This window comes from Numenius arquata, chromosome 2, assembly GCF_964106895.1.
Source record: "Numenius arquata chromosome 2, bNumArq3.hap1.1, whole genome shotgun sequence".
Classification (NCBI taxonomy): Eukaryota; Metazoa; Chordata; class Aves; order Charadriiformes; family Scolopacidae; genus Numenius; species Numenius arquata.
The window spans coordinates 66,045,585-66,061,731 of record NC_133577.1 but is presented as its reverse complement, the minus strand read 5'-3'; the positions used below and the strand labels follow the sequence as shown (position 1 = coordinate 66,061,731).

Below are 16,147 nucleotides of genomic sequence, written 5' to 3'. Positions count from 1 at the left end.
GACCTGCTTTGGCAGGGTGGTTGGACTAGATGATCTCCAGAGGTCCCTTCCAACCCCATATTATTCTGTGATTCTGTGAAAGAGGCCTGCAGGGTGAGTCCCCATTAATCTCCTGACTGGTAAGCAGGGTCATACTCCACCAAGCTCAGCTAACCCAGTGGAAACCCACACCAGAACCTTGTTTCTCCAGTTGCTATAAACTGGTTGCTCTCCACTCAAATTTTATTCTCAGCCATTTTATACAAATTCCCATTTATTTCAAATAGTTCCTCTTCCTTCATGGTACTTCTCCCTCTTTCCCCTGGATCTATGCATGACAGGTCAAACACTTCTTGGAAAGGCTGGGAAGTGCTCTCCAGTCACCTGGTAGGTGAGCAGTGGTGTCGTGGTGGAGGGTAACATGTGAGGAATGGCCAGAGCAAAGAGGTTTCTTCAGATTTTCACCTGAAAGGAAGCCAGGGAGCCCTGATGATATTCCTTACTGTCCCAAAAAATGAGAAGTGGCCTGTGCCGTTTGGTGCCATCTTGGACTGCTGCCCACATCCTTTTCTCCCCCAGGTCACCTGGCCTGGATAACCGAGTGAGGCACCATGCTCGTGTCCCTCTGCCATGTTAAAGCCTGATCCTGTCTTCCTATGCAAATCAAGGCTGCAGAGCACAGGACTGACTCATTAAAACTGGGTCCATGTTTGGAATCAGGCTTTTTGGAGGTTTGACACCAAAACTAAGAACAATTTCCCCAGCCAACCCAAATAGCATAAAGGGTCTGTGAGTGAACACACATCTCTCCCCTTTCTGTAGCACTCCCAGCTGCAGCTACAGAAGCTCTTCACAACCTTGCTGCTAAGCAGCCCTTGTCATCATCTCCATGCTACACATCCAGACTGGAGATGCAAAGGGCTAATGCCCAAAGATGTGCAGCAGGCCAGACTTAGATCCACTATCTCCTCTTTTCCTACAGCTTTTTCTCTCTAAACTGCATCTGGGAGAAGGGACATGAAAAGGAAGAAGAGTCCCAGCCCAGCTGCTGTTGGAGAGGCATCCCTACAGAGGGGTGAACTATTTCTAAGGTGAAGAGAGAGAAAAATGCCAAGCAAGAACCATGGAGCCAGTGGTCTGCTTGGACCTTCCATGGCAACAACACAATTTTGAATTTAAAAGACAGGGGAAGAACCCAGTGCCAGAAGCAACACTATCAGCAGAGAAAGGGTGAGAAGAGAGGTGAGTAGTTTTACCTAGAGGTGTCCTTCCACTTACACTAGCCTTTTGCCCCTGGGAATACAGCTCCAGATGCTGAATACATCTACAGCAAAATAAGTTATTTTCACCTGACCACTTCAACTTGACAGCCTGAATCTATCTGGCAACCTGGCCCAACTCTGTTGAAGGGCAGTCCAGCATGAGGAGATTATACGAGAAACAGAAGTCATATCTGCAGGCTTATATGTAGATCATAGACAGCACATAGGAACCCAGAGCACTGAGAACTGTGCAAGACACTAGGTCCAAATGAACATATGAAGGATAAATCACAAGGTGAAAGGACTCCAGTGTAGAGCCATTAGATCTCACAGCTCTGCTTCCCCTATGGCTACTCATGCACCCGTGTAATACGGAAGGTTGTGGTGTGGGCTGCGTCCACAAAGCTAGTGAAGAGGATCTGACTTTGCTGGGTCTCAGCTGGTGTGGAAGAGGGAGTTTGTTATCCGTGGTATGGACCATGATATTGTTATCCATGGAAAGTTCCCTTGGGTAGGAAGCACAGAGAACTGGATTTGGGGAGAAAACACCTGGAAAGAGTGTTCTTACGCCTTGACTAGAAACAGAAAACACAACGCTTCAAAAAGCCAGTAGCCTCCAGCAGTTCACCAGCCTATGTACACTGATATTCAGGGAGGGGAAGGCTCTAGGCAGCAGAGCCGTGCTCCAGTTACCTGTAGCAGTTGTTATGGTATTTGTTATAGCTGCCCAGAGCTGTCAGGCATCCCAGACAAATTGCATACGAAAAGAAGATTTGAGTGCCTGCATCCATCCAGACCTGCAAGGGAGATGCAAACACAGGTGAGAAGAAAAGACCAGCACAGAGAGCAGACACTGAACGGATGCAAAGAGGCAGAGCCCCAGGAGCTGCCACAACCAGCAGAAAGGCCAGTGATCAGGAGGTCAGCAATGCCCAGCATTTAGACGTGCCTTTTCTAGGGACAGTTATACAGTACCAGGAATCACAACGCTCAGTGAGGCACCCAGGAGGTGCTAAGAGTGCCAAAGGGAAGGGATGAACGGGGAGCCTTGCAAAACCACGGAACGTATAGCTCTTCATCATCGTCTCTTTCTTCCTTGGGCAAATCTGCAGAACCCTGTGACTCTCCAGAGCCTCCCAGCAGCGAGAGACCAAATGAACACTTTTTAAGGGAGCTGAAAGAGCCCTCTGGTAGCACAGAAGGGGCACTTGATTTGGGCAAGCCTGGTCTCCCACTGGGTAGCACAGGTACATATAGCTTCTGGTGGTGGCCTTCCTCTCCAAGACCTAGTTTAAAAGCTCCAAAACCTAAAAGAAAATTAACTGGGGACATGAGGAGTACTATAAATAAACAGAGTTGTTTGCCAAAGACAGCTCCTAAAAGAAAATACCAGAATTCTGTTAGTCCCACGAGGCACCTTTGAACTCCGCTTTGCTCTCACTGTCAATAACACATCCCAGTGCTCCAAGGCTGACATTTGTCAATGCCAAATTTGATCTGAAAGCCTAGCTGTGTGCAGTCACCAGTGCAACCACCGCCACTGCCTTCTGCAGGGAACAGCAAAAGCAGGAACCAACAGTGAGGAATGAAGCAATGACAAAGATAATTAATAAAGCCCTCTGTTTCCTAAGATCTTTCTTCCTAGGGGGTTTATAAAATAGAGATAAGACAATCATTCAATCAGTGCTGAAGGGCGGCCATATTCTAGAGACAAAAGAGAAGCTGGCCAGGAAAGAAAAGCAGAAGATAAGTGTTACAGGGACAACTTTCATGAGAAAAGTCTCTATTTGGCTATACCCTCCTTCCCCAGAGTAGCAGTGCTGGTGAGCCCTCAGACAAACTCCAGCCTTGCCCCAGGATCCCCTGTGAGAAGAACAGAGGTCAATGGAAAGCACCACAAATGGTTCTGATGACTCCAAATCATACCTGTACCTGTCAGCCAAGACCTCATGTCTTGAGGCAATGGTCAGCTGGGCAGCACCTGCCCAACCGCCCCTGTTGCTCAGGCCATCCTCACCTCACATGGGCTACATTTGGTGAAACTGCTCTCCCTGACCATCTTGCAAGCATCTGCAGCCCCAAATACCTTCTCTTTGGTCCGTGAAAACCCTGTTCACAATTTCATAGGTAGTCAGATCAAATCTCTTACTTATAGAATGGGAAGGGACAGATGATGAGGTGGGACTGGGACAGCTAATTCAAGTCACTGGGACACTGAAAAAGTGTTTGACCTCGGTGTATTTTACTCTTTTTGGAGGAGCTGCATGGGGAGGTGGGTTTAGAGAACATTGTAGTAGCTCTTTTTTGCATTTCAAAAAGATTAGGAAAAAATCAAAGCCCTTTTTGTAATTGATTCCTAAAGCATCACTATGCTGGTGAGCAGTAAGGGAACAGCCTTCCCTTTTCAGCTACTTTTTAGGCACAGCGAGGCACAGAGGTGAACTGGACCAACTGACACCTTTGCATCAACAATTTTAGCATCTTTGCACAGATCGGGGTGAAATGTTTTGTTTGGTTTGGTTTTTATTTTGCTGTTCTTTGCTAGAGCTCTGTTTTTTCGTCAAATTCAAGCTCAAATCACACCTTCTCATGGGTTTTGGACCTCTTGTATTTCAATTTGTCAAGATAACAAGACTTCTGCCATCAAACTGCCTACCCCACACTTGCTATAACATTGGACCCAGTTGACAAGTATCAACCACATTTAACAGGTGGTAGAAACCTCAAGGAGCTTTCAACTACTTATGAATTTCACAACAGCCAAGGAACAGGAAAAAGGCAGGAAATCAGTGTCCCCACTGAGTAGAAAGCTACAGGGAGGAAGAGTCAACCAGTGTTAAATATCAGATAAATCACACAAGCAAGAGACATGAGAAATATCCCAGGGGTAGGAAAAGAACTGGTGCTTTACCAGCCATGGTAGAAGCCAAATATCAAGACACCAAGCTTCATTAGCTCTGTGGCTTTTGAAGTGGCTCGTTTCTAAAACTCAGTGTTTTAGACTGTCTGTGCAGCAGACCAGTGTGTGGGCTGTGAGCTGCCCTCCCTGCCCAACACAACACCCGTGGGGTGCACACTGGGCTGTGTGGGAGTCCAGCCCCAAATGGACGTCTTTAGGGAATACAGGACCTGCCTTAGCATATGATCCTATTTGAAGCAAAGCAGCCTGAGGCTGAAACTGCAAATAAAACTAAGGTTGGCTTGCGGAGCTTATGATCCTACTCAGTCAGCATGATTCTGAGCACCAGCTTGGGCTGCATGCACTTTATTTCCAATTTTAAAAGCTCTTGGGCCAAAGACCAAACCACCTTTGTGTCCTTCCCAGCCCCCTAGCAGTTCCCAAATTGCTTGGAGGTCAATGGACTACAACACGGCTGATGCCGTGGGTGCTCCTGACCCACTATTGATGGATCCAAGCAGTGGCAGCAACTCCCAGTACTGCAGGGTCACTGGGCTCAGAAAGGGCCTCATCCCACCTGTGGTCCAGCCTCCTCCTCAAGACCCTCACGAGAAGCACTGCTGCCCACCTGGACATGGGGACTCATGGGGGCTACACAGACCACTCGCTTCAGAAAACAGCATCTCAAATCTTCCCAACCCGCTGCCTGTGCTCATTTCTGTCCCTGCAGTGACTCAGAGAAATGTTTTTTTCAGCCCTTCCAAGATCCACCTTTCCCTCCTGTGCTGCTGCTCAACAGCCTCTCATTATTTTAATACTTCCACTCTGACTAAAGGGGCTCACTGGGGTCAGGCAGGGTTCTCTTTCCCCTGCAGATAAAAGCGTGCTGCTGTTCCCTGGCCACTGCTCCCAAAGAGACTGGTAGAGTTTATCCTGTTCAGATTTCGCTGGCACATTGGCAGCATGGGTATTTTGATTTGATTGTTGTCTGCAGTTTTCTAAGCCATCTAGTTTATTTAATTCATAATTCAATTTCCTTGAACATGTTGTTTACTCCAGTTCGTAATAGCCTCTGTGTTTAGCCAAAGCCTTCACACCTGAGCTGCAGTTATCCAAGACGATTATGGCCTGTAAGAGGACATACTCCTTCAGCCCTTAATTTTCTCAGCAATATTCGCTTTATTACATGTACTGGAATTTCATAGCCCCCTGTACTGAAACATATCCTTCCTTAGGAAGGTCTCAAAGCACTTACAAATAACAGTAAAGACCATTTTCGAGCAAAATGTTATTGAACCCCAGTGCATGTCATACATCAAATACAGATGCCATGCTGAGAAGCACCAAACTGTCCCCATCAGCAAGCAGAGATGACACAGCACGAAAGGGGTACATACTGTGTGGAGGGTCACACTCGGTGTAATGCAGAGCAGAGAGCAAAGACCACCCAAGCCTTAAGTTGCAGTTCAACCAGCATTTCTTTCTCACCCAGCATCACGGCTCACAGCTCAGCCCGTGGTGCTTGTGCTGTCCACCAGCCCCACCATGCAAAGGCATCGCTTCAGCCCAGCCTTACAAGGGGAGATCTTGATTCCTAAGATTTCATCTCGAGACGCCCAGGGCACCATTTCCAGACTATTGCCTTTTTCCCATCATTCAGGGCTGGCCCACAGACCCCAGCCCAAAGACCCGGTCCACATCCCACAGCACTGCAGCAGCGCAGGGCTGTGTGGCCCTGGGGCCCTGCTGCAAATAGCCCACTGCCATGCTGCACAGCCTAGGTGAATGTTTTTCCTCATCCTCATTTACCCCAGGAGAGAGGAGGCAGGGAATGAGCCACTGACATTTCCATAAAGCGTTCCTGGTCCTTCTGCCTGCCCTGCACTGAGCCAAGCATCACGTTCCCAGCCCCAAGCCCCAGCTGTTTGGAAAATACATCCTTGGACTCTTTGGGAGTGGGGGACAGGGCATTTATTCCCTGGTTAATCTCCCTGTACCAGCACTCAAAGCTCCCACAATGCCCCGACCTCATGTAACCCCCACACCTTGGGGCACCAGCTGACCCACAGGGACATTTTACACCCAGGGAGCTTTCCTACTGCTGGGTTTCTTTAAACACCACATGAAAACAAACAGGTTTCTGGTTCATCCCAAAGAGCACAGCTGTCTGCCCCAGGGTGGTGCAGAGGAGCGAGGGATGCTTCGAGGAGTGCTCCTTGCTGGCTGGGAAGCCGGGCTTTATGGTCCTCCCTGCCCTGCTGCTTTTGGGCGGACAGAAAGACAGACAGCTTTATTCCTTCCTGCTATGTCAGCGCTGAGATCAGACTCAGCAGGGCTGCGTGGCCACAGCCAGCCAGCCACCTGGGTCCCAGGCCAGCACGGCTGGTGAGAGGCGTGGGAGGAAGAGGAGGAGGAAGCCCCACAAGGTAAATACAGCTGTGGTTCAACCCAAGAGGATGGACTGCTCCAGCAAGGGGGAGGAGAGGACTGCCAGCACTCCCTCCCCGCTGCCCCGTACCTATCCTCCATCCCCCAGGCAGGGACAACAGCAGTGCCTGGGCTCGCAGACCCTCTGCAGACCCTCTGCCGGGGCTGGGGGGTGTGGGGCATGTCCACAGTGCCAGCAGCAGCCCATCCACGCACAGACGCAGCGGGTCACCCTCCAGCACAAAAACAAACACGCTTGCCTTTAGAAAGGGGAAGCGGGGGGCCGGCAACAGCACAAACCGAGTGCATGGGGTCAAGTTAAAGGCTTGCTGGGAAAAAAATAAATAAGGGGAACAAATAATATTTAGCAGGCCCACAGTCACCCTCCCTTCTTGCTGGGAAGCAGCAGCTCTCTCTGGCCACAGAGCAGCAGCAGGAGGGGCCTGAATTTGGATAGGATCTGGGGGTTCTGACCCCTTCCCCAGCGTGGCTACGGAGGCCCATGGTTAACCCAGCGGGTCACAGCCCTACAAGATGCACGCACATCCCATCCTCCCTGTGGTGGCCTGAGGGTCTTGTCCTCAGCGCAGCCATGGCAGCAAGAGCTGCAAACCATGATCCAGACGCCGGCAGCCTCCCTCTCCAGACACAGGCACAGCAGGCAGCTGCCCAAAGAGCTGAGGGCATCTTCATCTCTTGCCTCCCCTTCCTGCCACATCCATAGGGAAGCAGAAGCCCTGTGGGGATTCTGCTGGGGCAAACGCCGCACCAGAAAGCGACCACCAGGGAAATGGCTGCAAGAAAACGAGAGGGACGTAGGGAAGGTTATTTGAAAAGCAGTGCAGATGAGAGAGGGAGAGACAATGATTAGCAGAGGCTAGATGAAGGTAATGCTCTGAATTTAGCCACACAGAGCAAGTCAGGGTATCCCAGCACGGCGCTGTGTCAGTGCCGTGGTGGGGAGTGCTTACAGGGTGTCTGCAGAGCTGTGGGTCCTCTGCAGGTCCTCAGCACCACCAGTGCCTCTCTGCCACCAGGAACAGGGGCACAGCCCCCACCAGTGCCTTTGGGACATCCAGGCTAGATGGAAAACAGCTCACCACAGAAAATTCTTCCTTTTACATAAAAGACTGGATAAAGCTAAGCATATACAGCAAGGTGGTGGGTTTTCTGGAAATTTCAAGAGGAAAACAGGAGTGGGAGGTTTTGAGAAACATTTGCTGCTTTTCCAGGGGAGGGTATTATACTCAGAGGCTGCTGAATTTAACAGCTCCTTCATTCTCACTCATTAAATCTAATCAAATTTAGCTAAAATCACTTGAGACGATACCAGAGTGAAATGAGACCATTACATTTCTTCTCTTTAAAGCAAACCCAAACACACAGCCGGCATTTTCTCCATCAAGCCCATCAATCTTCTCTTTAAATCTGTCTATTAAAACAGTGCCTGGTTGTGGTATGAAAGCACCAAGCAAGAGAGCCTGCCAGTGCCTGAGAAAAGTTCTTCTAATGACATTTCCCACATTTAAACCTTATTTCTGTACTCTGAATTCCTCTCGTTTCAGCTTCCCACTAGTGGATCACACTGTGCATCCCTCTCCTTAATCACATCTGTAAATCCCCAGCGTTATCTACTGAAATAAACAATTGATAAAATTGCCTCAAAGATAATTGCAAGGAGCGGAGCGATCAAAAGTTGAAATGGTGAACAACCCTGAGACCCCCTTTCAGTTGAAACACATCCCACATTATGAAATAAGTAGGAACCTTCTAGAGCACAGAAAATGTAATCAAGGGGTGGGGGGCGGAAATTGGGGCATACTAATGGCTGTCATGCTAACATCATAATACTAAATATTATACAAATAAAAATGAACCATGGTGTTGGGGTTTTTTTATATTTTTAGTTCAAAATAGATGATCTCTTTGGTGGTTTTGCTGTTATCTGCTTGTATTTGAGCAGAACTGGACTTCATTATTCAAAACTTTTGTTTGGCAGTTTCTCTGTGTAGTCTTATCTACCTATCAACTGCATTTTATTTACCATTTTAATTACAAGCATTTCATAAATTTACAAAATGAAGGTGCAGGAAGATTTAGAGCACTGTAGACTTCATGGCCAGAAGAGACTACCATCAATCAACTAGCCTGAGCTCTCGTGGGCAGGATTTCCCAGTTTTGTACAAGGATATTTGGCAGGTGAAAAGCAATGATTTTCACACACCAGCCTGATATTCTGACACTTAATCACATCTTGGCTGCTGCTGCTCCCCTGGTAGAATCTGCTAAATAATTCATCCCCTCTTTTCACCTAGTTTTTCATATAGTTCAAAGGAATTTTGATTTTGTCCCCTTGTATATTGTTTGCCCTTTGTTTAAACCTCCCTGAGATGACTTATCATAAGGCTCAGATTGAAGAGGGTATTTTTAATGGGGTTTTTTTGTTGTTTTTTTTTTTTAATTTCCAGAATGCCTTCCCAGACACTATAGAATCTTCCATTTTTCCGGGCAGTGCAGGATTGCGGGTAAACAGTTACAGCTCGCCGTCCTCTGAGCGCAAATCAATTATAATCGACTTGGCCCCGATGGGCTGGCAGGACTCACGCTGTCCCTGCACGGAGAGAGGGGGGCACAGCCACACACGTGTGGGCCTTGGGACACTAACCCTTCCCTTCCCTCTCCGATGGGAAAACACAAGAGAAACCCCAATTCCTGCCACTTGGTTCAGTAGCACGGTGAAAGCACACTGGAGGAAGGCAACCACTGCTCCTGACTCCTGCTTTTCTCCCGCAGAAGTGAAGCATTAATTGGGGAATGGAACAGGGGAGGCAGGAGCCAGTTTCCCTCCCTGACTGGAGGACAAGCCATCCTCTTGCTCTGAAGGGTTACTCTGCTTTTCCACTAGCGCATTAGCATTTTCCAGGCTGGAAGGAAGCTGTGCTTCTAAAGCTCAGGCTGTAATTGGAAAAGTTTGCCAGGACGGACCTAATAAGGACACAGCTAGTACCAGCAAAACCATGCCATGCCTGAAGTGGTTTAATTCAGTCCCCTGGGCGACACAGCCACAGTAACAACAGGACTTTTCATAAGTGAATGAGCACTGCTTGAAAATGTTATTTCATTTTAGAAGTCTCTCGCACCTCATCGGCACAAATGGAGCCACAAACACCACATACACAGATCTGTCCTCACCCCCTTCCAAGCCTTGCTGCACCTTCACACCGAGGAGCAGCTGTCCTACCCACCTCCTGTCCACAGACAAACCGAGAGAGAGCAGGAGAGCAGCTGACACTGTAAAATGAGGCTTTTCACCCCCTGCTCAGGAACAGCCTTGACCAGACAGCAGCTTCCAGAAAGCTGAGCAGGAGTTCAGAGTCTTTCCCATGATAAAAACCAGACTGCCTGGAGCTAGAAACCGGACACTTGTGTTTAGGTCCCCGGATCGGAAGCCGTAAGTCAAACTGACTTGCACAGAGCCACACCACACTGGTGGCACAAACAAGACCTGGGGATGCCCAGTGGCCCCGGACACGCTGCTACCCCCAAACCACAGGGAACAGGGATCCTTTCTCCTCCATCATGGAGGGCAGGATCAGCCGGAGTCATTTCTCCACCAGCACTTATACCCCTATTTGCAAAATTAATAACCAAGGCAACACTGGGACTAGACCAGAAAGAGTTAATGGGGTTACAAAGGGTTTTGCTGGCCTATTTTCCAGGCAGGCACCCTTTAATCTCCTTTGGAAACACCTTCACACAAAGGCTGGTACAGCAGCTCAGCTGGAGCCAGGATTTAACGTGGAAGAACTTGTCCCAAAGAGATTAAAAGCAGCAGTCGGGTGCTGACCCTCCCATCAGACGGGCAGGAATTTCTCATTGGGGACTGGGAGGCGAGGAGGGCAGCCGGGTCTCAGGGAACTGCTTGCAGCATGCCACGGCTCCCACCATCCATGCAGCCAGCATGCTTCCCAGGGAAGCCGGAGTGAGCACGCCAGGAGCAGGGCTGGCATGGTGCAGGGCGGCACCCCATCCACTGGCTGCCTCCACAGCAAAGGAATCTCCCCAAGAAAGTGGGGGTGGGGGTGGCTGGCACCACTCATGATGAAGGGTTAAATCCCACTGCCCATACCCCAGGCAATTCAGACCCAACTCAGACTAGAAAATGCAGTAACAGCAGAGGTGAAGGCTGAGAGCGAGAGAGGGCAGGGACCATCAGAGTACACATCAATATCACAGTCCTGCCTTATGCCCACAGCGGGGGAAAAAGAGGAGACAGAAAGAAGAAACTGGAGGAAAGAGAGTAAGAAAAGGAAAAGGAGAAGAGGACAGCCACAAGCATCCATGCAAGCACAGCTCAGCCATTTGGTCCCCCCTCCACCTTACCTGGGGGTCCCCAAGACGACTGATGTCTGGATAAAGGTAAAACAGGATTCCCTGGGATGCCCCAGGCAGGGAGACTCCCCTGATCAGCAGAACGATCAGCATGAGGTATGGGAATGTGGCCGTGAAATACACCACCTGGGAGGAGGATGAAGGGACAAGCATGAATGAGCAGCACGGGGCAGAGCACACAGAGCCAGCCGGCAGCACAGCACCAACCCCCAGGCTGGGGGAGATGGGCAGTGGCAGCGGATGGGTCAGGCTTCCTCGCCGAGCATCTTGCTGCCACCTGCGGTGGAAAGAAATGCATTTTAAAACGTGCTCAGGAAATTTGTGACGTATCATGGCGTGTCTGGAACCAGAGAAAACCTTTCTAGTCCTAAGAGCGATTCAGACCCTGAAGCCAGGCTGTCACCAGGTTGGAGTAGCTCCAGTGAAGCCAGCGGTGTGATATCTATGTGCATCAGTGAAGTATCGCCCTGCACATCCCTGCCCCAAACAGAGGCCTGAGTCACACACAGGAAGTCTCTTCTCTGCAACATTTGGTGGCAAGGGTGAGGAGGTGTGCGGATGAGAGATACATCCTGAAACGTGATTGCTACCAAAGAAAGGACCGCCAGGGACAACACAGGGGGTCCCCGACTCAGGGCTGGCACTGGCAACTGGCTTGTGCCCACAGCTGCCCACTGCAGGGAGTCACAGCCGCTGCCTCTGACTGATTCCTGTTCAAACCCCCAACATGGGCACTTCAGGCAGAGCAGGGCAGCACATCTCAGACTTGCCACCAAGGACTCAGACCCAAGCAGGACCTTTAACTTGTATTCTCTTGCTTTTTACGCCCCTAGCCCCATGAGCAACACAGATGTACTCAGGTAGGGTTGAAATTCCTTCCTCTAGCAAAGGAGCCGTGTCCCTTGGGGGAACACTGCAGGCCAGCATCAGCTAATCCTTTCAGGGACTCCACGTCTGGTAAATATAACATTCAATTTGGGGATTACTGGGGTATTTTCAGGACTGCTCAGGCTAATTGCTGTAGTGTGCCACAACAACAGGCTGTGGTCTGTGTTTCCCCCACAAACAACCCAATGTCAAGAGCTGATGTAGCCTTTCCAGCAATTCAAGTAGTGTCATTAATTCCCTTTGCATTGCTCCCACACCTTCAAGACTTACTGATCGCCTTGAAAAAAGTTGTTTAGTCTCTTCTATCATGCTAGGCCAAAAAAGAAATGTTGCTCCTTCAGGTTTTTCTTGTGTGGACATGATGAGTGAGGATTTACATCAGCATGCTTCACCTGAATACTACCCTACAGCTCTTTTCTCAGCTTGGGCGGTTACGCACCAGAGTCCTAAAGCTCGTCTCTGGAGGAACCGCAGTAAGTAATGATGTGAAATGATCTGTTTCTCATGCCTGCTCATCCATCCAAAATGAAGTGGTTCAAAATTCACCTAAAACCCACCATGCCTGAGTGGGGGTTACAGGCTCTGCCACCGCTATAGCTGTTTCTGCATTAGAGGAGGTCCTACTAAGAACGAGTGTATGGTTTCCCTGGACAGTACAACCACCTTCGCTCTGGCCCTAGGTACTCATTATGATCTGAATAACGATTTAAAAACAGATTTCTTCTGGATCCACTCCAATGTACTCCATCTGAATAAAGCAACGTCCAAAGCACCTGACGCTGCAGCACAAACCCTCCTCTAGGTCAAGATACACACTCATCGGTGAGTCCGTTTTGTAATGCGCAAGGACAGAAGGGTTTGAGAGATATCCCATCCTTGAAAAACACACTACTAGGTTATCATCTCTGCCTGAAGTTCCAGTTTTTCTATGCATTTCATGTGCCCTGCTCTATATATCACAGCAGTCTTGGGTAATGCCACAGAGGTCGGTGACAAACGCGTCCTTGCTGGGGCTTATGATTGCCTGAGATGGCTCTGTGAGCCAATCCATCTGTGTCCCTCTGAATCTGCATCCTGAAGACTGAAGGAACCCAGGGACAGCGTCCTCCAACACAGGCAAACACCATCATTCATTTCATTCTCAAATTTTCAAGGAGTCTCTGATTTAGAGCTTTTCAGTGACAGTTAATCAAATCTGCAGTTCCTGTGAGTTTAACAATCAACCCTGTATTTACCACACAACCAAAATCTTCCTTCAGGAAATGACAGGGTGCAAGTCTAATCTTTCTCAGCTCAGGAAAGCAAGATTAAAAACAAAAATCATAAAAGCAACCCATTGCCTTTGGATCCTAGTGCACGTTCTTCCAGGACTCCAGTTTGCACATTCTCAGCTGGTTCTCTCCATAACATCAGTATTAGGAGCTCAGAACGCAAACTGGTAGTTGTCTGGCATGTGATTTGGATTCACATTTTGGTAACATCCTCTGTGGTTTACAGCCTGCATGAGTTAGCGCATAAAGCTTTTCACTCAACAGTCACTCACATCTGCACTGAGACCAGAGGCCTGAATTTGGAGAATGTTTTGCTGGATTGAGGATGCCAAACTTCTATCTAACAACAGGAACATCTGGATCCAATGAGATATTACTCAATGCTTGGCTTGGACCCAATCTTTTTATTTCTCGGGCATTGTTAGCACTAACTACATCACTAGGAACCTTGCCGGGATCAGTGTGATCGTTCTGTCACATGCTGGTCAACAACATCCAGGGTTTTATTTGAATCTGATCCACATGCCTCGGCAAAGTGGTTCCATCTGTGACAACCTCCTGCATCTGCGAGCACTCCTCAGGGACAGGCAGTCCCCACGTCGGAGGGTGCCAACTGCTGCTGCTCTCCTGAGTCGGGTGATTCCAGCTCATGGTGTTTGCCCCTCCACCGGCAAATCCCCAGGACTAAGGTATATCTCTTCCCCAACAGGATTATATTCCCACAGACATCATTTTAGCTGGATTATTATACATGCAGAGGGTTGATAAACCTACAGACACTGTTACTTTACTAAAAGGTTTCCATTTTCAAGGAGACATCTCACCATTGCTAGTCCTTTTTGCTAAAATAAACTTGCATTTAACCTAGAACTTTTATCTAAAATAGATGGAATTTGTTCTCAGCACTTCCCACACTATGTTTGCTGTATCTTAGTATCATATTTTCTGTTATTGTACTGCCTCTGCTTTCTTTTAGCAGGCCACCACAGCAAGCAGTTGCTCTTTTCTTCTAATTTTACTCCATGGAAACCAGAAAACATCATCACTGCAAGCTGCTTGATTTCCCCGTCATGTTTCATAATCCCAGACCATTCTGGAAGCAGGAGAAACTGCTAACATCCATGCCATCAACTTGATGGAAATGGAAGCAGCTAAAATTTACACCCCATCACACATGATGTCTTGTTCAAAGCACGCTGAAAAGACACCATTTAGACAACATACTAAACCTTTTCATTTCCATCTGTTCTTGCTGGCTCCAGACAAAGCGGGCTGGGAACAGGTCAGGAGGCAGTAGCAGAAACTAAGTAATGGGGTCAGTGCAAATGACAGTGGCACGGTCTGCAACAGAGGGAGCATGAAATGGAGCTGGACGGACACACCAACCCTTCCCAGAAGGATTCAAAGAAATACCTCTGTGGTGGCCAGTGTGGGGAAAAAAAAAGACAACATTTATTCCTGGGGAATACAAGCAACTCTAGGAAGAGTTACAATGAACAAAAAGAAAAAAAGAAGATCTCTATGACAATGAGGCAGAGAGGGTTGAGACCATCAGAGTTACCTTTGTTAATATCTAATGAATTTGAACATTTTCCAGCAGTACTTGCCAGCAGAGGCAAAGACATGCTGCTTGCTCACTCTGGTGAGAGGGAAGGGAACATGCAATCACCCCATAAAGAGGAAGACTGCAAAGTCTCCTGGGCCTGTGGGTAGAGAGGGATCAGATGGGAATATACATCTTGGAAGTTGATGTTCTGAGACGTCTCAGCACTCCCATCCTTTCCTACCCAAAACACAGAGCCTGGCTTGCACTTCTGCTGCAAGTTGAGACCCACAGGCTCCTTCCAGCTTATTCGGAGAGTGGTTCCCACAGGATCCCTAGGACCTCTCTGAATGTACAAAAGACAAGTAGATCAAGCGCTCCAGCTGTGACCAAGAAAAGAGGCTTGATGTGAACCAAGGACTCACCTTGCCTGTGGACTTGACCCCTTTCCAAATGCAGAAGTAGCAGATGATCCATGCCAGCAAGAGACACAGAGCCAGCTCCCAGCGCAGACTGCCCAGGTGCTGGATGCCATCAGAAATCTTTAGGACTCTCCTCCTGCATTGCGGGGAGGCAAAGGAACACCCAGGTGTCACTGATGTTGGCCGCTAATGTTCCCAACACCACACTAGTTCTCACCACACCTCCACAGCACCTGATGGCTTTGAGGAGAAGAGCTGTCTCACTAAAAAGACTCAGGTCTGAGCTGCAAGCCTCAGAGGCATCAAGCAATGCTCCCCTCTTAAAAGTACTACAAGCCTGGAAGATCACTCCTGGACACTTGCTTCTATGCTCACTCCAGTGCTGGCCTGTTGGGCCAAGATATTTCTTCTCCTGCCCTCCCTCCCACCCTTCATCTGTCTTGTCCTGAAGGGTAAGAGCTCTCTCTCTGCAGGAACATGCAGCACTTTGCACATGCAAGCTCTGCCTGGGCCTTTTCATGCACATTACAAAGTTCACCTATGTGCTTCAAATGTCAAAGTGAATGATACATTGAACTTACCATGCCAAATCCATCAGGACCACCCAAGAAGCAATGCTGTCCAACCCCTTCTCCATGGCACACTTTTGTCTTTAGGAGTAGCTATGTATTTCACCTCAGACCCAGAGCAGCATAGCATCCCATATCATGACTGAGACCCAACCAAGACCACAGTAATCCCCATTGCAGTCAGAAGAGGCCACCTTGGGCATGCTCTTTCAGCCAGTATAGAGACAGGATCCTGGGCTAGATGGATCTTGGTTCAGCTAAGGTCTTATGGTCTCACCCCGACCACGTAGCACCTTTCCATGTCATGTGTATGTCAAATCTTCCTCATCGCTTACAGAAGTATGGACTCACACACCTCCATCTCCTACACCGCTTAGGTGGATCTGAGTGTGAAACACCATGGCACAGTCACAAAATCCCAAGCCTGAGATAGGCAGAGAGGGACACACACTACCCTGGAGCCCAGCAGCAATGCCCACCGTGCTGCAAAAGACA

General features: G+C 48.8%; 1 protein-coding gene across 3 annotated transcripts in view; it reads right to left on the bottom strand.

Annotated features, from left to right (window-relative positions):
• Positions 1 to 16,147, bottom strand: part of LOC141479711 (sodium- and chloride-dependent GABA transporter 2) — a 38,080-nt gene that overhangs the window by 6,445 nt on the left and 15,488 nt on the right. For all 3 annotated transcript variants that reach the window (XM_074168997.1, XM_074169000.1, XM_074168999.1), the window contains 3 exons: positions 15,087 to 15,219; positions 10,951 to 11,085; positions 1,935 to 2,038 (listed from right to left, as the gene is read on the bottom strand). In XM_074168997.1, the coding sequence (XP_074025098.1) occupies positions 1,935 to 2,038; positions 10,951 to 11,085; positions 15,087 to 15,219 (372 nt within the window). The remainder of the gene's footprint in view (positions 1 to 1,934; positions 2,039 to 10,950; positions 11,086 to 15,086; positions 15,220 to 16,147) is intronic.